The sequence below is a fragment of the Ambystoma mexicanum genome, chromosome 11, assembly GCF_040938575.1.
Source record: "Ambystoma mexicanum isolate Mex_15411 chromosome 11, UKY_AmexF1_1, whole genome shotgun sequence".
Taxonomy (NCBI): Eukaryota; Metazoa; Chordata; class Amphibia; order Caudata; family Ambystomatidae; genus Ambystoma; species Ambystoma mexicanum.
The window spans coordinates 753,096,490-753,118,566 of NC_090934.1; the positions used below are offsets into that span (position 1 = coordinate 753,096,490).

General features: G+C 47.8%; 1 protein-coding gene across 1 annotated transcript in view; it reads right to left on the bottom strand.

The window, feature by feature from the left end:
- The window catches only part of CTR9 (CTR9 homolog, Paf1/RNA polymerase II complex component), an 861,351-nt gene that overhangs the window by 26,769 nt on the left and 812,505 nt on the right, over positions 1-22,077 (bottom strand). The window contains exon 23 of the mRNA XM_069623650.1: positions 18,353-18,458. Within this exon, the coding sequence (XP_069479751.1) occupies positions 18,353-18,458 (106 nt within the window). The remainder of the gene's footprint in view (positions 1-18,352; positions 18,459-22,077) is intronic.

Below are 22,077 nucleotides of genomic sequence, written 5' to 3' on the forward strand. Positions count from 1 at the left end.
CTCTTTGCTGTCTCTAGGGCGTCATCAACCACTTTCCCAAAAAGGTTGGAATCCTCCACTGGCTTGTTAGAGAAGCCTGAGTTTCGGGTTTGGACCCAGAGTTTAACCAGACATGCCTTTTAAGTAGGCTATCCTGGGCGAGGGTGAGTCCAGCAGTTTCAGCCGAGTCCAGTGTGTTTTTCAGTATGTTTTGCGTTACGTGTCTGCCTTCAGGCACGACCGCCAGCAGGTGTGATTGGGTGGGCTCTGTAACATCCTGAAGACCATACAACACTAGGCCCCACTGGACATCACTAACTCGCCAGGAGCGTGGTGATATTTGCGATCCTTGTGGAGTAGGCTGCTGAGGCGTGACCCGCTTACCCAGGGCGTAAAGCTTCTTGCAGTCTTTGTCCAGAGGGGATTCTGCTATGGACAGTGGTACCCCCGCACTCTTGCGAGTGGTCGTAACGATCAAGTATTCCGGTGAGGCATGATCCCTGATCTAGAGGGGGGTCGGAGGGTGATGGGCGAAATCATTTCTCAACCCAGGGGTTAACTGTCTGTGTTAGAGACGGGGACAGCAAAGAAGTTGAACAGCATCTGGTCGTCAACAGGTGACAAATCTCTTTGTCGAGGAGTAGAAGGGGGATCTAGACAGACGACGTCCCGGTCAGCGGTATGCGTCGGTGTAAGCCAAGTGCCCTGGCACTCCGTCTGATCCCAGTCTGGGTTCTGATAAGCTGGGTCTTGATCAAAGGGGTTAAGCTCTTCATAAGAATCCTACTGGGTTGGGTCATCTGGGACATTCAAGATGTCTTCTTGGTGTCCCTGCACAGAGATAGGGAGATTCTGCAATTTGGAGGGGATGGGGTCAGGAGTCCACTTCCCTAGGTCTCTTGGGTATAATATATAATTCCGAACAGTCAATAAACTGGGCCATTTTATCCATATATTGCTCAAACCTTTCCCTCATCCATAGAGAGGAAGCTGAATGGTCAGGAGGAGGGAAGGGCTGCCTACAAGGGTAAGATTTTCCCAATAAGGTCTTAAGAGAGAGGACGGGGGCCTCAGAAAAGTCCTCTCGGGGAGAGAGGGGGTGACCTTGTACGCCTTAGCTGCCGAAAGGATGTCTGAAAGCTTGTTGCAAAGCTTCGGCGGCTGTATTGAGGGTTTCAACGCGCCTGAAGGCGCAGACATGGTCAACAACTCCACCAGGTCCTTCGGCTTTATCGCGCCCTTGGGTGGCGGGTCGACAGTGTTTTTTTTTTAAGGGGAACGCCCATTCCAGAAGGGTGCCCAGTCGTATGCCACCAGTGTGGTTGTGTGGAGGGCGCCGAACCGCGAGGGTCGGAAGGTACCGTCAAAATTTTCGGAGGTCCTACAGGCATCGAGAGCTGCTTTGACAACTCAGTCAAAGAAGCCTTAAGGGTTATGTGCTGGAGTACACATGGTGCGTGGGTGCCCTTGCCGCCAGGGTGTGATCACCCCCATAACAATGCCGGTGGCCCGTTTGTCGGGGCCGGGCATTTGGGAGCACGCAGGATCTGCTGAGAGGTTGATGGCTTCCAATGGATTTGTCGCCCGGAGCGACGGCGCCAACGGGGGAATGGTTTTCAGCCTGCATAGCGTATGCCGCCCACCGTTTAGTCCGCTTGTCTTTCAACGTCTTCGGTCGAAAGAGTTTGCAGGCGTTGCACGAGCACTCATTGTGGTCACTAGGAAGACATTGATTGCATCAGCGATGGGTTTCTTTCCGGGGGGAAATTTGCTGTTACACGACGGGCAGAATTTAAAAGGAGTCCTCTCCATAGCAGAGGTTAGCGGCAGCCACACCAAGAAGAGAACGCAAGGGGTGAAGGAAATACATTTTCGGAGAGGAATAAAACCCAGGCCCCCCCCCTCTACTGTAAGGGCCAGGCCAGAGGGCCGAAGCTACACGGTCGACAGTCGTCAAGCATTTGCAGATGTCGTCGGCGGCAGGAAACCCACAAAGCAGTCGCCGAGAAGGTTGATTAGACAACCGTAGACTGTGTAAACTAATTTAGCAATATAAAACATACAAGCGCCGCACAAGCGACCAACTAGGTTGGCGGAAAAGAACAATCTGAGGGACCTCAACGCATTTTGGATACACAACACGTCACGTTAGGGATAGTGTTACAGTCACACCCATATCGACATCCCTTTCGATCTTTGAAAGAAAGATGCAATACTCTGATTTCCACTAGTTGTCGGACGATACACAACATGTGATTTTAAGCAGATCCACAAGCATCAGAAACTTTGTATCCTTATAACCTTTTACCTAGATGCTTTTTGATCACTTTGACAATGTGCCTAGAACAAGCTGGTGGCAACTGGGTGATTTTTACAGTTTGTGATATTTTTCTCGTGCACTTTTGCATTTATCGTGAATGGCTAATAAAAGATGGCTGTTAAGATGGATTTCTCAAACTTGGCCTGGTGGATAGATTTCAGGAGGCCACCCTAGTTAACGTGAGCAGGGGAACTCTGGGAGTTTAGCCAAACCCAATCAAGGTACGTGTGGAGAGTGGTCAAGGCTAAGTTTCAGAAGAGGCGAGTGGGGTCAGGGGTCCACAGCAAGTCCACACAGTGAAATGAACAATGATTCTACTTAGACAGGTATGTACAAAAATACTCTATTATAGGCCCAAAAACACACTAGGGAAATGAATCAAACAGGTAATAATATCACACAACACTCCAAATATAAAACCTAAACGGTCACCTTTAGTTATAACAATGCACACAATTTGCCTATGTACCCGTTACGCCGAATTTCTTTTCTGTGTGTAATTCTCTCCACTTGTGAGTCACCCAGCATTTTTAGCTAGACTTGGATTATTTTTATTTCTCCTGAGTGAGTGGGAACCTTTTTCTACACTCCCTGTCTATTACTGTACCTTTAGGAGCCTTTTTCAAAACTTTTTGTTGTATACATTTGGAGTCATGCTTTCCTCCAACTTTTAAGGCATCTGCAACTCATTATTACAGCACGTTCTGTGCAGTGATGCAGGGAGCTCCTTGAACTGCCCTTTTTACTTTCCTTGTGTTAACAAATGTTGCAAAGGACAGGGAGTTACTTTTTTTTAATCATACCCGACTTCTAGTGTGGACTCAGCACATCCAACCTTACGTGGAGTGCTGAGAAGACACAATGTGTCCCTTTTTCCACTTCTGTAACTTTCTAGTTACAATGCCAAACTCATCTCAGTGGCTGATGGCAGTGGATGATTTCTACCGACTTTTTGTGAAATTTAAACACAGCCTGCTATTGCAGCTGCTGTAAGGGCCACATGGGTCACCACTGACCTAAAATGGTGACTATTCTTTTCTTCCCGACAACTTTTGGGGACTTTTCCTTTCTTGAGCCTTCTTCGACCTACTTGGATGATGGAGGTCCTACTAGGTCTCGTCTGACGGGCTTCCCTGCTTGCCTGTAAGGACAGGATGTGGGGGGAAGACTGGTAGGCCTAACCAGTTTCGAGACCAACTGCGCTTTGAGCCGTCCCTTGAAGAGCTGCAACTGCCTGGGCTGCAATCTCCCAATAACCAGGGACCTGGACCATTTTGCTGTGCATTGTTTCCTCAAGAGTGGTTTCGGCTGGAACCTTGTGGGCATCCTTCTGGGGCTATGGTGACTCTTTCGCACTCCGAGACACCTCCTCTTCCAATTTTGGGGACCGAGAAACAGAGAAGTCTGCCTTGTGAAAACCGCCAAGGAACCTAACCCTCTGTCGAGTCCCAACAAGCCAGTATCGTGAAGATCGTCTGCTGTGCATCCCATCCGAAGTAGCGGACCATCTGCTCCCGCCAAAAGTTCCTGTTTCAGCCTCCAGGCCAAGAATCCGAAAAGGAGCTGCTGTCGCCACACATCTTGGAGGCCCGCCGGTGGTATCGTTCTTCATCAGAAAAGGTACTGTTTCCATTCCTGGGTGCTTACTGCGTTGATCTGTGCTCCTCTTGAGCTTCTTGAGACAGTGGGGGTGGACAACCCGATAGTGTTATCCCAGGCCTAAGGACACCAGTCCTTTGTGCCACAATCCTCCAGTGGTTCTATCCAACCTCCCTGAACCCTCTTTATAACAAACATTTTACCGACCTACAACATTAACCAGGTTACTCACCGTAGTGACCACCTTACTCCTAAGTCCATAGTCCCCTTTCCTCCATACTTATGGGACATCTCTCCGTCCTGTGGGACGGGACCAGAGCACTTTGAAAAAAGCATCCAAAAAATGTTTTAAAAAATGTGTCCTTCCTCTCTTTCTTGCGTGGGGCCCGGCACGCGGCCATAATCCCGCCCAATTTGGCTCCGCCCCACGCATCGCCCATCAGTCCTTTTCTATCGCCAGGTCAGAGACCTATTAGCAATAACAGGAAATTTATTAGAGAGGACGGCGGGCGGGCTTTTGGAGGAAAGGGGACTATGGACTAGGAGTAAGGTGGTCACTATGGTGAGTAACCTGGTTATACTCCTACGTCCCGTCCCCTTTCCTCCATACTTGTGGGAGATTCCCAAGCACCCCTAACAGGAACTACGGGTGGATGGAAATACCCTTTACTGAAAAAGGTTCTTCAGCACAGCCTGACCAAACTGAGCATCCGCTCTTGAGCTCATGTCAAGACAGCAATGCTTACAAAAAGCAGATGGGGAGGCCCAAGTAGCTGCCCTGGCGATGGACTCCCAGGGGACATTTCTGAAAAGCAACCGCTGCTGCCTTGCATCGCACCAGGTGTGCATGAATACCTCTAGGAGGCTTCCGCCCTTGGACGGTGAAAGACTGTAATGTAATGCAGGCGGCGATCCACAGGGAAAGAGTCGTCTTAGATGCCTGCCTGCCCTGAGGGTTACCAAAAGTCACAAATAGTTGAGAAGAACTCCTAAGCTCAGATGTTCTGTCCAGATAGAACTTAAGAGCCCTCCTGACATCAAGACAATGCAGAACCCTTTCTGCCTCTGAGGCAGGGTTTGGAAAAAAGACCGGCAGGGAGATCGACAGATTCAGTTGGAACTCATACCACCTTCGGCAGGAAAGCAGGATTTGTCCTTAGGACTACTTTATCCTTGTGAAAAACCAAAAAGGGGTGCTCCACCGACAAGGCCTGGAGCTCACTCCCCCGCCTCGCTGACATAACAGCGACCAAAAAGGACACTTTCCAGGATAGGTGCTTGAGGTCCACCGTGGCCATTGGTTCAAAAGGCTTATGGCACAACGCCATCAGGACTACAGGTGTGCAGACTATCGAATTGGAGGGTAGAGGCGCGTCAAGCCTGCAAAATGCCTCTTAACCACTGGATTACACAGAGTAAGAGCATTGGTCCGTAGAAAGGTAAGCGGAGACCGCTGAAAAGTAAGTTCTGCATGACAGAACATGAACACCCGACTCTGCTAAGAAGGATACGAAGGACAGCACCGTGTCAAATCGTATCCCCCCTTGGGTCCAACTGTTTTTCCAAACACCAATGACAGAACCTGAGCCATTTACTTCTGTATTGGGATCTAGTCGAGGGTTTCCTGGCTGCCTGGATAATACACGTTATCCGCAGACAAGTTAAGATGTTCTAGAGACTTGAACTCAGGCACCATGCCGCCAAGCTGAGCGATTGTGGGGAGGGGTGCCACAGCTGCTGTTCCCCCGGTGAAGAAGATCGGAAGTCACTGGCAACCTGATCGGCGGAAACACCGACAGGTGTTGAAGTTCTGAGAACCAAAACCTGGCCGGCCACCATGGGGCTATGAGTAGAAGGGAACAGTTCACCGAGTTCTTCAGCTTGCAAATTGTTCAGAGAACTAGAGGCAGAGGCGGGAAGGCATAAACTCTCATGTTGTGCCATGGGATCTCGAGAGCATCCCCCAGAGAGGAGACTCCCAGCCCTCCTCTAGAGGCATACTGAGGAAGCTTCTTGTTTACCGCCGTAGCGAAGAGGTCCACCTCCGGTGTGCCCCAACGCGAGAAAATCCATGAGCGGACCTCCACCTTCAACTCCCACTCGTAGCTGACCACTGTCCGCCGGCTCAGGGCATCCGCTGTGACATTCAGCTGGCCCGGGATGTGCACTGCAAGCAGCCAAACACCATGAAGCACAGTCCACTCCCAAATCTGGATGGACAGATCCACGAGAGGGGAGACTTGGTTCCCCCTTGCTTGTTGATGTAATACATCGACACCACATTGTTCGTGCGTATGAGGACCACCTTGTTGGCTATGATCGGTCTGAACGCTCTGAGCGCTAGGAAGATCGCCAGAAGCTCTAAATGATTTATGTGGAGGAGCCTGTCCTGAGGCGACCAGAGATCCAAGACCTGAAGAGGATCCAACGTCGCACCCCCCCCCCCCAGGATGGAGAAGTCCGTCGTAATTGTCACCGTAGGGGCTGGGCCCTGAAACCCTGCACCCACCGACAGGTTGCTGAGAGATGACCACCACTCCAGGTCCACTCTCATGGAAGCCGGAATCACTATCAACTTGGAGTCCGGATCCACAGCCTGACACCAAGAACTCCGAAGAGCCGTTTGGGTCCGCCTCATCTTGAGACGAGCAAGAGGAAGAGCCAACACGCATGAAGCCATGAGGCCCAGAAGCCTCTGAACCATCAGGCCGACATGCTCTCAGACTGCACAAACATCTGACACGTGTGTAACAGATCCACCATTCTGTCCCCGGCCAGGTACATTCTGCAGTCGATCATGTTCCAGCGAAAACCCAGGAAAATCAAGTCCTGGGAGACAGTCATGGAAGATTTCTGCCAGTTCAACGCCAACCCAAGATGGAACAGGAGCTGAAGGAGAGACTGAAGATTGCCCACTGCTTTCAATGGGCAAGGACTGCGTAAGAGCCAGTCGTCCAAATACGGATACACATGGATACCCTGCAGACGAAGATAGGCCGCAATCACCAACATCATCTTCGTGAAGACACGCGGCACAAAGCTGAGGACAAAAAGGAAGCACTCGAAACTGGAAGTGCTCCTCTCCCAAAGAGAAACGGACATATCTCCTGTGTGGATTCCAAATCAGAATATGCATGTATGCATCCTGAAGATCCACCACGCTGAGCCAATCGCCCCTCTGCAAGGAGGGCCGTATCTGGCTGGGCGTGATCATCTTGAATTTCTCTTGGGGTAGAAAAAGATTGAACTGGGAAAGGTATAGGATGGTGCGCAGGCCAGCCTGGTTTGGTTTGGGCACCGTAACCTGCCGGGAGTAGAAGCCCTCCCCTCATTCCCCCGAGGGGAACAGGTTCCGCAGCTCTGAGGTCCAGAAGTTTCTGAACCTCGGCTTTGAGGGAGGGCGAGCCCGAAAGCTGAAAAGGAGAGTTGAAGTGTGGGGTAGGGGATAGGGGTAAGCGGAAGTCCGCCCGAGCGACTGACGAGACCCATCTGTCTTCGGTGATGGTCTACCACGCCTCCCAATGAGACGCAATGCTTCCTCCCACCGGGGTCTCGTGCGAGCGCGGAGAACCCTCATTCTGTAGGTTTTTCGGTGGTGTTGCCACCTGAACCTGAGGAGGAGGCTGAGGATGGGAGAAAAACCAAATCCATTGTTGCCTACGGCGGTTATTCCCCAAAGGGGTATCCATTCTGAGATTTCCGGTCTAGGAAGCCCCTAAAGCCAGAGGGTCAGCTTTGTGACAATGGTCTCTGGGTTTTGAAAGGGGTCTTAACAAGGACCGATAAGGATTTAGCTGTCTGAGTGCTATCCTTCGTCTTGGTGAGCTCTACATCTGTTGTAGAATGAAAGAGCTCCCTTACCATCGAATGGAAGGTCCACCACCTCCTTGTCCTGCACTTCTTTTCAGAATTTAGTGGCATGCAGCCACGTCTGTCGTGAGGTATCAACGCCCAGCATAAGGCCCCGAGCTGAGGTGTCTACGTGATGAGCCGCAGCCTCCAGGAGATCCTGGGCCAAGACCCTGGTGACGGATAATCCCGCTTTAAAGTCTTCCAGCTTCTCGACCGGGATGAACTCCTCAAACTCCGACAGACCTTTCCACATCTGAATATTAGCCCCCGCTAACACCAGTTCGGCATTGGCCTGCCTGACCTGCAAGGCAGAGTTGGCGAAAAATTTTCTCCCAAGGGAGTCAAGGAGTTTATCCTCCTTTCCCAGAACCCGAGTAGCCGCGGTGGAAGAGGATGCTGCAGGCCTGGACTGCAAAGTGGCCGCAGCCACCACTGTGGAGGAGGGGGGCAGACAAGACAGGGCCACCTCTTCCGAAGAATATATCCTGTATCACGTGTCAATTTTCTTATTGACGAAAAGTCCAGAGTGTGGCTTTTCCCAGACCCTACGGACCTCGGCCAGAACGTCCTTCTGCAAGAACAGGCCGGTACGCTCCAACGGAGACAGGGTGAATGCCCCAGAAATCACGCCCTCCTGCGGAGCGGGTGTCTCGGGTACCGGAATATCTAAGAAGCACATCATGTCCAGTACCCGGTCATGAAAAGCTCTAATAGAGCGGGGCAGGTCCTCGTCCTGATCGCCTTGCGCGTCATCGGACAGGTCAGGATCCTGCTGAGCCGTGTCGGGCGCTGCCTTGTCCACAGGGGACAATGGGGGCAAAGGAGGAAGAGTAGGGGAAGGCACTGTAGGCAAGGGAGGCGCCGGCAGAACCACCGGGGGAACGGGTGGAGGTGGAGGCGCGGGCGGACATATCTCCCTAAAAGCTCTTTGAAATATTCCCTCATGGGGTCGGTACGCATGAGCGTTTGAAATTTACCTAAAAAAGCGTCCTCCAGGGACTGTTTTGGAACAAGAGGTGGTCTGTCATGAAGAGGATAATTCCAGGGACATAACGGGGAAGGGTGCCACACCGGCCCGTCCACCGACGTATCCACATAAATCAAAGGTTCCGACCCCGCAGGCAACGAAACATTGTGCGAAAGGGGCATACGGGCGTTCCAATCATAAACTGGTCGATAAGGATGCGCACAAAGAACTTTATGTTCACCCACGCAATCAAGCCCTACACCTGAGGCGGATGGCCTAGTTGTATGGGTAGCACCCAAAACGGCCGCCGCGGTTGTAGCGGGAACAGGCGCCATTTTGTCACCGCCTGAGGGGAACTGCAGCACATGAGGAAGTGAGGCCGGGGTCCCCGTCGATGGATCAGGGGTCTTAACTTTAGCCTTAACATAAGGAACCTCGGCAGAGCCGGTACTGTGAGGTCTGGAATGTTTCTGCGACATACCAACTGCCAAATTAGCGTTCCCAGGAAGGACCTCGGCACTGCCGGTAAAAGAAGAACTTTCCTTCTTTGCGCCCTCAACAGATCTGGTGTCGCTGCAAGAGCGGGCCCGGTGAGAAACAACCTTCACTGATAAGGCCTTGTCAGGCCTCTCAGAAATGTTGGTAGCTTTAGCCTCTGTACGAGGGACCTCGGACCCAGGTCCGGTAACAGCCTTATTCGCGCGGGCCTCGAACATCCGTTCGGTGACAACCAAGGCCTCAGGGCCCACCCCGGTCTTATTCTTGAGGGAAGCCGATAGAGAGGCCTCAGAGCGAGCTTCGGTACCCCCCGACTCAGAACTGGGTCTACAAACAGCCCCCACAGGAGGAGCCTCGGCGTGTGCTCCGGTAGCCACAGGCCCCTTACGGAGACCCTCGGAGAAAGCTCAGGTACAATCATTAGGCCCAATGGGCACCTCAGGGCAATCCCCGGTGACAGAGTGATCAACTCTCCTCCCGGCAATCTGGAAAGTCTAGTTTGAACGACAGACAAGACTAGTACACGATCGCTAGCGGGAGAGGAAAAAAATCTTCCGCGGATGCAAGTGCGTCCAGTCCCGAACAAGGGGAGTAACGGACTGATGGGCGATGCGGAGCCAAGGTGGGCAGGGTTATGGCTGCGTGCCGGGCCCAGCGCAAGAAAGAGAGGAAGGACATTTTTTAAAACATTTTTTGGATGCTTTTTACAAAGTGCTCCGGTCCCGTCCCACAGGACGGAGAGGTGTCCCATAAATATGGAGGAAAGGGGACGGGACGTAGGAGTATGAAGAATACTGCCAAACATTTAACTTTGACAGCGTCTCACTTCCTTTGTTCTTCCGCCCACAGGACCGGATTACACAGTGTCCCAACTGACTGAGACTCTCATCCCCAGATAGGGCTGGACTTTCTAAAGTGTAGGTTGCTTAGAAGTTACTTACCATTATCCTTGTTACATTACAATGAATGTTGTGTAGAGAATTGATTTGCTAACTTGAATGCTACTCCGACGACTTATCTGTAGATCATCTACCAGTGAATTGGGTAATGCTCAACCAATATCTTATTTTATATATGTGAATACGTTTACTTACCTGCAATCCTAGTATTGTATTAGTTGCTTTAGAGTTTATAATAAATAACCATATGTTGTATAAAATTACAGTGTGCAAGTGTACTCTTGACTATAAGTGTGCTCTGAGGTCTTTGTACTTACCTACACAGCCCTTCCTACTCCTAGACTAAACCGTTTGGGTAGTTTTGGAGCCATGTATTCCTACAGTGCTACCACCAGGGGATTTTAGTAGACCTCTGCTCTGCAACACCTGTAAGGGAAGTAGTTAAGCAATTGGATAACTAGTCCATAGGAATAGGAGCCCTCACTTCATCAGTCCAACCCCAAGTTGAATGAGGCTGTGTGCCCAAAAGTTCACTACGTTCTGTACAGGAGCAGGTGGATGCCTCTCCTCTGGTCCCCGTACTCTTACCACTGTCCTATTAGAGTTGCAGACTAAGAGCTACAATTGGGAACCCATGCAACATTCCTATACCGCGTTGAGTGTATGAAAGATGATATGCACTCAGGCAACTATTCAGAACATACCCTCAATTGGAGGCAGAAGAAGGGTGCTACCAGGAAGGATATTCACTTCCAAGATGCCAGAATGCGGCTATGAGTAATATGGATGAACTCTAAAGTCTGATGACGACAGAATGAGGTCATAAAGAAGACATATGAACCTATGCCGAAACTATATGAAAATACTTAAAACTGACAATGTAATTGAAACACTAAGAGAAACATGTACCTGAAGACGAAGTAATCGTGAATATAAGAAGATGAAGTAACATGCTGACCAATAACTGTATACGCGATGTAATGCAAGGTAGAACAGGTACATAGAAGCTTGCTAAAAAGAGGTATATACACAAAGTTTAGGACGGCCATTGGAAGAAAATGGACTACAGCCTGTGTTAAGAATCAATCCTGCTACCTCAAAAGACAAGCCTAGGATTGCAAATTGAAGAACTGATGAAGAAGCTGTTTTCATGTGCAGAATAAGGTAGTACCTTGGCCTGGGATCAAGGAGGCTATTTCGAGAGATGGTTGCAAGACACAGATGGAGCCGAATGAACAGACCATGCGCATAAGACATATTTCTGATACGATTAGGAGAGATAAGAACATCTGCAAGTGCCAAGTGTTGAACAATCACGAGGGCAAAAGCCTATGTGAGGTGGAGTGAGCATGTCTCTAAAGGCCAGAAAGGGTAATGGTTTTCTGTTTAAAAAAAAAACAAATAGTAATAAATGAGAGGCTGAAATGGACAAAATCGTGGTCTCCTAGGACATGACTCAGAAATCGAAAACAAGGGCCATTCATTAAAAGCCCAGATGGAGATAACTGTCTGCTGATACTCCCTTGAATGTTCCAGAACAGTGAGCAAACTATGAGGTCAACAACAAACGGAAGGCCTTGGCTAAGGATCCGGTCCATGACATACGATGGACTAATTGGGAAAACAAGAAAGGAATTGATGCATCTCTAGCATCTAGGTTTCATTTCTACTCAAGTGCTGCTAAACAAGCCGAAAGTCCAAGGTTGGATGAGGTTGCCAAGCAATCACAGCCTGCCACACACCTTTACATACAATGTTGCATTTACCAACCTGCTGTCATATTCTCTGCTATAATCAGTATATTCTGTATGTAGAATTAGCTCAGGGCGTGTCCTGCAGACAAGGGGCAGCCAATGGGATATTAACACATATGATTCTATAAGAAGAATCCAATCCCTCCCGTTAATAGGTTTTGCAAATGCCACGTAAGATGACAGCGCATGACAAAGTATATAAACTCTGTACCTACAAGATAAGGTGTGAATACGCATGCATCTATTTTGATAGCTGTTACTTATCCCTGCTTTGTTTCACTGAGATTAAAGCAGTATTTTGCCATCTTCCTTGGGTCTGTCCGATTATTTGGTCGAAGATATTTACTGGTAATTCCATCTAGCGCATAGAGGATACTTCAAAGTGCCAGAGCACAGTTCCTTTAAGCGAGAGGACCAAGTTGAGAAATGTTCCTGTGGGGATGAACAAGGTTCCAAAAGAATTCCTAGAACTTTTACAGTTAAAGTACTTTTACTATATTTTAGAACAGCTTTTAAAATAAACATTTAAAAAGCAATGGAATGGAATATAAATCAAAGCTCTTCACAAACTTTATAATGGAGGAGATGGGGGCACCTTTAAGTATTGAGACTACTCACCGCCTTTACTCCGATTTTCCCAAAGGACTTGGCAGGTCGAATGGGAGTCGCAGCAGGTAGGTCTTCCCTCCATTGGATCCAGTAGAAGATGCCCAGGAGTTGCAGGTACAATGAAGTTTCTGGCCAGGTCCAGGAGCGGAGTACAACCCTTTCCAGCGACAAAATGCAGCGGACACTGATGCAGGACTTTTCAGGACACTGTACCAGAGAGGGGATGGCCGGTTCCAGCGACAGTCACCGCACACAGGTGACAGCAGGCGTCTCTCCAGTTGTGAACAAAGGAAGCTCTCCAGAACAGGATCCCTGGATACTAGGATGCTGAAACGTTGCACACAGGCGACACTTCTGTCACAGTAGCTCAAAACGAAGCTGGTCAGTCCACCGGATGGTCCAAGGACTCTTCCAAGGGCCCCAGGCTGCAGGATCGTGAGAAGGCATCAAGACTGGTTGGTCCCACCAGTCCAAAGGGTCGAAACACCAGCAAGGATCTTCTGAGATCTGGTAATCCAGCAGGGCTTCCCCAGGACAGCAGCAAGAATTGTCGGCAGGCCTCTTCAGGATTCATCCTCGGGTCTTCCGTCATATGCACAGCTACACAGGATACTTGGCGCCTCTTCTGATCTGCTGAAATGGCTGCAGGACTCCTCCTTTTATCCTAATTTCAATTGAGTGCTCAAACTCTGCTCTCCAATAGAAAGTATCTGCACCACTCGTGCACATTAACAGGGGTGCAACCAGGGACCACTGTGAGGCCGACTCATGCATGCACACCAGACTCAATGGCACCAATTTGTGGATTGGGATCAGACAGTTCCTGGCAACTTCCTGGGTCCATACCCACACGGCATGCACTAGCCTGCGAAAACAGCTTTCCTGGGCAAATGCATGACAATAAAAAGGAATTCCTGACCTGAGAAGGCAGGGACAAGGCCAAAAAACAAAATGGCCAAAGATCAAGCGAAAAATCTCGTGACACAGCCATTTTAAAGACACTAGCCATGGATAGCCAAATGCAGTAAATGCAAATGGGCACACTAAAAATATAGAAAAAATGATAAAACAAATGTAACGGCTGCCACCAGCTTGTCTTTAGGCACATTTTAAAGTTACAAAACATTCCTTTGGTAAAAGTTTAGGGTGATACAAATCCCATTGGAAGATGCTGTGTGCAATATGAAAATCTTACCCCAAACAGGTAACAAGTACATAACAAAAGGGAAACAGTTTCGCAGTAATGACAGTCTGAAGGACTAGTCAGTTTCCCCCTGGCAAATGAGCAAAAAGACCAGGGAAGTGAAGCTAAAGGCTTCACTTCTCTGTAAAAGGTCTGGACAAGGTATAACACAAAAGCAAAATGTTTGGGGGTCCATAGAATATGGAGGGAAAGTTGCTTAAAAGAGAAATCATTCCTAAAAGTGGCTAGCACCCTAAAATGGCCATGCCACAAGATTTTTGCTTGTTATTTGGGCTTCTTCCTGCCTTCTAAGGTCAGGAAACGCCATATATGGTAACCCCTTTCTCCCAGTGAAAGCTGCTACTTCTGCAGGAAACTGAGCTTTGTGTGTGAGCCAGAGGAGGGGGCTGGGACTGTCTGGTCCCAGTCCACATCCTCTGGTGCCTGAAAGTCTGTTGCTGGATGGAATTCATGATCAGTGGTTGTACAGGATTGGACAACCCTGGGCTGTTTGAATGTTGCAGACCCTTACCATTGGTGGGTTTGCACTACCTCCCAGTCTCAATCTTGGAAAAATGGGGGGAACCTGCAGCTATTCAACAGATCATTGGTGAAACCAAGACTTTGACGAAGAAGAGCAGCCCGCTGACACCCAGAGGATGACCCCTTCAGCAGCCCAGCATTGACTCCAGTGATTTGGCCGGTGAAGCCCTGACACCTCTGATCTCAGAAGACCCTTGTTAGTGCTTCAACCCTTCGCCCGGTTTACTGTTTCACGCCTTGGAAGCCTTTCGGAAGCGTCCCGGGACTACCCAGCAAGCCAAAAAGCTCCCTTTTGGGCATCTGTGCTGCAGCTGTCGCAGTTACTAGCAGAGCCCTGGGACACTCAAGATCTTGAGCTTATGCCATAAGTTGACTGTCCTCGCAATTTCAGCTTTTTCAAGAGAAGGGAAGCTGAGCTGGGGCTGCATGTGTGTTCACTGCTGGAAGATCACCTGTCGTTGCCCGACTGTGGTGACCTCCGATGGAACCATCCACCTGCAATCTCGTGAAGCGTCCTGAAGGGTCTACACTTCAGAGGTTTGCATCTTTTCTTCGTTTTGGTGCCTTCAAGAAGTTGCCTTGAACAGTCTGGCGAGCACCTCGACCAACTCCTGGCACAGAAAGTGACATCTGCACCTGTGATCCATGGACTCCCCTCACCCGAGCCAAGGACAGAAGATTGGAGCGCAAGCCAATTGCAGAAGTTGTGTAGTGTCACCTGGAAGAATTTTAGTAAGAGGGGTAAGTGAGGAAAGCAGTTTCTGTCTCCCCTTGTCTCCCATAGGGTAACATTTGGTGGAGAGCACTTGTCCCCAACCCCCCTCTAGCCTAGCATTTGGCTGTTGAACCTAGGTCATGAATCCTGTCCTAAGACTTGACCTTTGAACATATTAGAGTGGGGTACTGTTAGGGTAAGATTTTCATAAATTAATAATCTTCCTGACCTGTGTCAACCCCAGAACCTTTTGATTGCACTTGGTGATTATTTGTCCTTAACTTTAGGTGAGTGGGAATCTTTTACCCCTCTCCCCTAGTCTTACTCTTTTTTATGGGTGACCTTTTTATGTCCCTCCATAGTGTGTGCGTGGACTTCTAGATCCCTATAACTTTTGTGCTGACTGTAATGTACTATAGCAGCACCCAGAATTTAAATGCAGTGGTGCTGGGTTGCCTTTGGGCTCCCATTTTTAATTTCTCTTTAAGGTACTTGGGCGAACTACTGTTCCCAAGGGTGAAAGTGGGATTGACATCCCCTATACATTTTATAAAGTGAGCCAACACACCTCACCTTTTGTGGAGTGCTGGGGAGATCCACTGTATACCTTTTCTCACTTACCTGGTAACATTTATGCTACAATTACAAGTTAACCTGAATGGCTGGTGGCAGTGAAACTACTTTTAGGACTTTTTGTCATTAATAGCAGGCTGTCAAATCAGCTGTGGTAATGCACAGGAGGGTCACCATTCTGCCAGAATGGTGGGCTCCTTGTTTGCCATTTATCGTTTATATGTTGTACCTTAGGTCGTCTTCTGCCGTCCTAGGCGGGAAAGACCTTGGTCGAAGTGTTTTCTTAAGCGGGAATCCTTTGTGTTGCCTGCTGTTAGGGACAGTTTTCTAAAGTCCAATTAGGGGCTTCATAAAACCATATAAGAGGCATTACAAAACTCCACACTTAGTAGAAGTTTGTGCCACCCAAGAAAAAATACATATGGTCCAAAGAAACACTGAAACACAAAGCTTTGTAAAAATAAAGGGTTTATTTAAATACAAGTAGGCCAAGGTAAATCTTGGGGAACTATGTACTGTAACATAACATATATAAACACAATTATAAAAACCAACTCAATGCTTATGGGATACAACACAAAGTATAACTTTATTGAGAATACAATCAGTAGTCAATGTGAGTCAAACCTATAACATTACGAATGGCAGTCAGCTATTCTTGGGGTGTAAAACCAGGTTAGATATACGTTTAGAATACAATCAGTAATTCAAGGGTAGTTGAACCTAGCAGTCATGCAGTGACACTCAGTTGTAGAAATCACTTAATAGATCAACTCGGATACAAGGACACACCTTGCAACATTACTTTTTAGAACACAGTTCAGAGATGGGTAAAGCAACTCATACTTTCTGGAGGGGCCTTAAACTACTCAATAAGTATGAATACTGCACTATTTTAGAATACACTAAGCAATTCAAGGAAAGCACACCCCAATTGCAGTTTAAGAAAGAATGTATTTCAAGGTAAGCGATCTATTGGTGCATAGCTATCTGCTACCCAATAGCTAGTTGTACCCAGAATACTTTTCAGAAGTGTACAACACAGTTCTAAGGTAAGAACTTTAGGAAACTATTTTAAAAGAGCACTAATAGTAATTCAGGTAAAGCACAACCCATTTTTACAAGTTTAGAAGAGCAGCAACTATTCAAGGTAGGTAAAGACTTGTGTACTTTTAAGAGGGGCTACATGCAACTTAAAGACAAGTATTAACTTTGACTGTTTTGGATCTGTATAAAGCAGATCATGGAAAGCAAAACCCAATTGTACACTTTAAGAATGACAATCAGTTATTCAAGTTAGGTAAACCCTGTTGGTAAGCTTTTACAATCATTCAGTTAAGAATAATAAAACAGTACTTATTACTTTTTAGAATGTGGGACACTATTCAAACTAAAGCAACATATACTTTTTACAGGTGACTACTTCGATAGTAGTGGCTCGCGCTCACAATTGTTACAGGAAAATTACAGTAATGACAGTTTCACTGCTTAAATAGTAGGGGCTTCCACAAGCAATTGTTACAGTTACACCACCAACTCATTTACACGTACTTTTACACTTGTTATAGTTTTCAAGAGACGCCTTTATCTTATATAGTCTTCCCTACTCTAGAGCATGAGTTTACTCCGAGGCAGAAGAGGGACCCTAGTGTTCTAAGACAGATGCTGGCAGGTCAGGATAGGTTTCAGTGAAGTCAGAGTTCCAGAGAATTTCTCTTCAGACAAGTATCAGCTTCAGAGGTAGTTAAAAGTGGTCAGGGACTTCACAGAAAGCTCCCTATATGCGTTCCAGCATTAGGCCTAGGCAAGTGGTATTGGCAAACTCCCAACCACACAAATTCCCCACTCAGCCTCACAGGATGCACGCAAGACTTTAGGTAAATATTACCCAAGCCCACACAGTACCTTAGGAGAAAAGAAGAGCTTCTGGGTGGATGCCTTTAGGGTGCAGCAGCACAGGACCCAGTACCTTGATTCTTGATCTGGAGATGAAAGAACTGGTCACTGGATGGGCACTTGTAGCAGCAGTCGGCAGAAGAGGCTTCCAGCAACAAATTCTTCCCGGATTCTTGCGGCTCTGTGGATTTGGCGCCTTTTTACAGGAGCCAGACGAAGAACAAATATTGCCAGTCGGATTCTCTTCACTCTCTCGGTCCTGCACTCTGGTGAGGGTACTCCAGGGATTCAAATCGTCTCACTGGAGGTCCACCAAAGTTTCACCAGGATTCAGACTTCAGAAGACCATACACTGCACTCAGGCTCAAGGTCCTGCAGTATTCGCGTTTTGCAGCCCAACAAGGTTATAGCACATCGAGGGATGGCTCGTTTTGCCAGTGTTCTAAAGACTAGTGGATCTCACCAGCCTCTGGGTAGGAGTTGTTTCATTCGGGACCACCACATCGCTTTAAAGGAAGGGTTACATCAGGCTCCGGTTACACAGCAGGCACAGTAATAAGAACTTTGGTCAACTGACTGGATTTAATCCAGAATTACCCCGAGAGATGACGGACCCGATGATAAATACTCTTGAAACTGCAAGGGTGGAGATCTGCCTCTCTTCTAACCAGGGACCATGTCCACTGTCATTTTCTTGAGCCAGCAGGGAAAGCTAAATCTATTTTTCAGGACAAGACTTTTGACATGCTGGTCAATCCACAGGGTATGGACGACCCCAATTCGTATGGTGTTTTTGTGTTTGCTTGGGAGACAAGATTCTTTTTTTTTACTGAAGATAGCTTTCTAATTAATAAGTCTGGTGCTGTCAAAGATTCTTTCCAAATGCTTCAGTCAAGCAGCACATTTGCAGAGCAAACTACACACGCAAAACACACTTTGAGCATGTAAGAGATTAAAACGTTTACCTTCTCTTTTTTCTCTTTCTTTTTGCGCTCCCTTGGTGGTCGCTTCTTAGGTTTAGCAGCACCTTCTTCATCACCATCTTCAGATCCAATGTCTGCCTTCGTTGGTCTGAAATCAATTCAAAAGTTAAAATAGAATATTACATATGGATGCTGTTCTACCTGTGCACAACTTTCTACCCAAATGTATCCTTGCAAATATAAACATCTAAGTACCTAGACATGGCAGCGAGTGACATGTTTTAAACAGTTGGCACAAAAAGGTTTACATTAAGCATAGAAGAGGGTGATGCAGAGTTTCAACAAAAATTTAATTCCAGTTAGTGCTAAGCAGGATTGCACAGTTCAAACCCTTTGGTGGACTACACTAAGGCAATAAGACTGCTGTGTAGTAGAATGAATTGCTCCCACTTATGTCAATACCAGGAGGGGATGTCGGAGGAAGGAATATGGCATTGAACACAACCATAAAGTATTATTCAAAATTACTTGATGGAGTGTGGCTAGGGGAAATCAAGTAATAGTGAGGAAAGCAAATGTTAAACTTTCATAAACAGAGCCTTGATGTTTTATCACACACCAGTTTTGTTGTAGCCAAGATTCCCGGGCTTGACTTTGGCTCTGCCAGAAAGGAACATGTTATTTACCTGTAACTATTGTTCTCCATCATTGGTCTGGCATGGATTCATATGCTCATGAATATTCCCCGTCAGGCTGGGAATCCTCGGTAAAAGAAAAATTTCACTTTCACTATAAAACTATTTCCCCTCTAAACCAATCACTGTCCTCTGGGTCATACTGCCCCCATCCAATGACAGTCTTCTCCCTAAGCCCCCGCCTCTGGCAGCCATCTTCAGATTTGGTAAGCAAGTAAAGTGGCAGTATGACCAAGATGAGCCGCAGAGGGGCCAGAGGGAGGGTTTGCATGTGAAACCATGCCTGACCCACGTTGGTGAATAATAGTTACAGGTAAATAACTTGTTCTTTCTCTAGCATGGGGTCTGACATGGGTTCATATGCTCATGAATAACTAATACACAGCAGTACACATTACACAACCACGGGAAGTGGCAAGGCTCAACATAAGTAATCAACACTTACCCCTGGAACAGACTCATCTCAGGCGAACAGGTTGAATAGCACTGCCTGGCCGACTTTGGAATCCTCCCTGGAATCCCCATCGACGCAGTAGAACCTTGTGAAGGCATGCATGGACCTCCACGTTGCAGCCCTGTTACAGCCCTGCAGATGTCGAGCACACCACAAAAGGATTTCAGTCGTCGCAGCGATTGCTCTGGTGGAGTGGGCTCTCAGATGGCACGACAGATGCCGGTTAGCCAGCCGATGACAGTGCATGATGCAGCCAGAGGGCCACCTTGAAATGAAAGTCTTGGACAAGGCCTTCCCATGGTTCACAGGACCAAAGTTCACAAACAATTGAGAAGTCTTCCGAAAACTCTTTGTGCGTGTAACATAGAACTTCAAGGCTCGAGCAAAGTCCTGCGAATGCAAGGTACTTTCCGCCAGCAACGCAGGTTTCGGGAAGAAAACAGTCAACACCAAGCGCTCGAAGTGGAATTCTAATGGAACCTTCGGCATGAAAGAGGGGTGTGTACGCAGTACCACCCTTGAATCGTGGGAAGTCAGATACGGCTGCTTGCAGGAAAGGGCCTGGATGTCACCCAAACGTCTGGCTGAGGTGATGGCCACGAGGAAAGCAGTTTTCCACGAGAGAAACCTGAGTGGGGCTTGATGCATAGGTTGGAAAGGTGACCCCCATGAGCTTGGTCAGGACCATGTTGAGCTCCCATGCCGGGGCCAGAGTCTTCACCGGCGGGAAAGATTGGAAAAACCCCTTGAACTGTGTGAGCTGGTCCTATTCAGGCAGACAAAGACAGGGCGGGTGGAAGACTCCTCACCCACTTCCTGCCTGGCTGCCCAGACACACTGGAGCTTAGGCAGGGACACCAAAGGGTTTCCACAAAAGGCAAAACACACACATTCCCCCTCCCTCCCAGAATGGTAGAAGAGGGACTAACAAAGAACAACCAGGCTAGTAATGATGAAAAAAGAAGAGGCCCCAAGTCGGTACTTGGCTGCCCCTATTCTGCACTACCAAGGCTATATAAAAATGACAATAGTTGGTATAACACATCCACTGCCACCAGCCATAACTAAGACTGTCTATGTGACTAGAAAGTCACAGGAGCAGAGAGAAAGGGGTTACTTGGTATCCCTTTGGCACTCCACTGAAGGTGGTGTGTGCCAATCTCTCAGACTATAGAGTTTTGGGAGAGATAAACAACGGTACTTGAGCATATATAAAAAGGAATCTTAAAAGGAAGACCCTAAGGGTCCCCAGCAACAATGAGCTGTGTGCAGCAGTGTAAAAAACAAATGCCTTTAAGAAATATGGAGCAAGCAGACTCCATACTACAGGTAGAACACAAAGAATAGAGTTCCAAAAGACAGAGCCCACAGGAATTAGTGGAAAAAGTCGACTCATTCAGCGTTGAAAGAAAAAGGTCCAGAAGTTCAGCAAGACGCGCTGGGGGTCTCACTAGGAGAGGGGATGACGCATACAAATGATAAATCTCCCTAACAGAGTTCTTCTCGTTTGCAGGCCTGTAGTCTGTTTTCCAGAGCAGGTCCCACTGTTCAGCTACGGTATCCAGTGATGCCACCGAATAGAAAACAGAGAATGCCCTTTTATTTTTTTTTACCAAAAACGAAATAACGAAAAATATCTAATTTATTATTAAAATGTATATGGGGTGGGGTAAAGGGGTGCAGAGGGGGTTGTGGAAGAGTTAGAAGCACGGGGAAACAGGGTTAGGGGGACTCCCCCAATTTAAACATTTTTTCAGTAAAAAAAACTTCAGTAAAAAGTATTCTCTGAAAATTAATTTGGTAACATCACATAGATCCTGCATGTGTCAGGGATGGGAGAAGGGGACTTAAGGTCTCTTAGGATGTTAAAGAGCTCTTTGGTGTTGGATTAGGCGTTGCAAACTCGCTCATTGTACATGCTTTTTTTAGTTTGGATAATTGCTGCCTTGTAGGTATTGGAGGCTAGGGAATAGGAAGTTTTGTTGTTAGCGGAGGGTGACTGCTTCCACGCTGCTTCCGTTTGTCTTGTTTTTGCAGAGAGTTTTTAGTTCAGGGATGAACCACGAGTTGAGATGGGCGCATGGTTTGGCTTTTCGTAGTTTGAGTGGTGCTACAGTATTTATGGCCTTGAGAATGGTAGAGTTATAGAGGTCTACTAATTCAGTGGGGTTGGTCATGGTGGGTGAGAGGTCGATGATGGGTTGGAGTAGAGGGAGGATTTTGTCGACTGATGTTTTTGTTGTTTCTGGTGGGTGTGGGTGGAGCGTTGGGGAGGGAGGCAGATTTTTGTTTGTCTTTGTCGATGGTGAATGTGATGAGGTGGTGGTCAGTCCAAGCGCATGGTGTGTTGGAGAGGATAGTAGTATTGCAGTTGAGGTCTGCTCTCCAATCGAGTGTGCGGCCTTTGTTGTGTGTGGGTTGAGAGATGTGATGGGTAAGACCTAATTCTGAGATGGTATTAGCGATGGTGCTTGCTATGTTATCCTTTTCGTCATTGAGTCCGAGTCCCCAAGAATAAGTAATCGTGGGTTGGGTTTGGTATTGTTGGAGAGCAGGAGAGCTATGTCTTCGTTGAATGAGCATATGGGTCCCGGCGGTCTGTAGATGAGGTGGGTGGT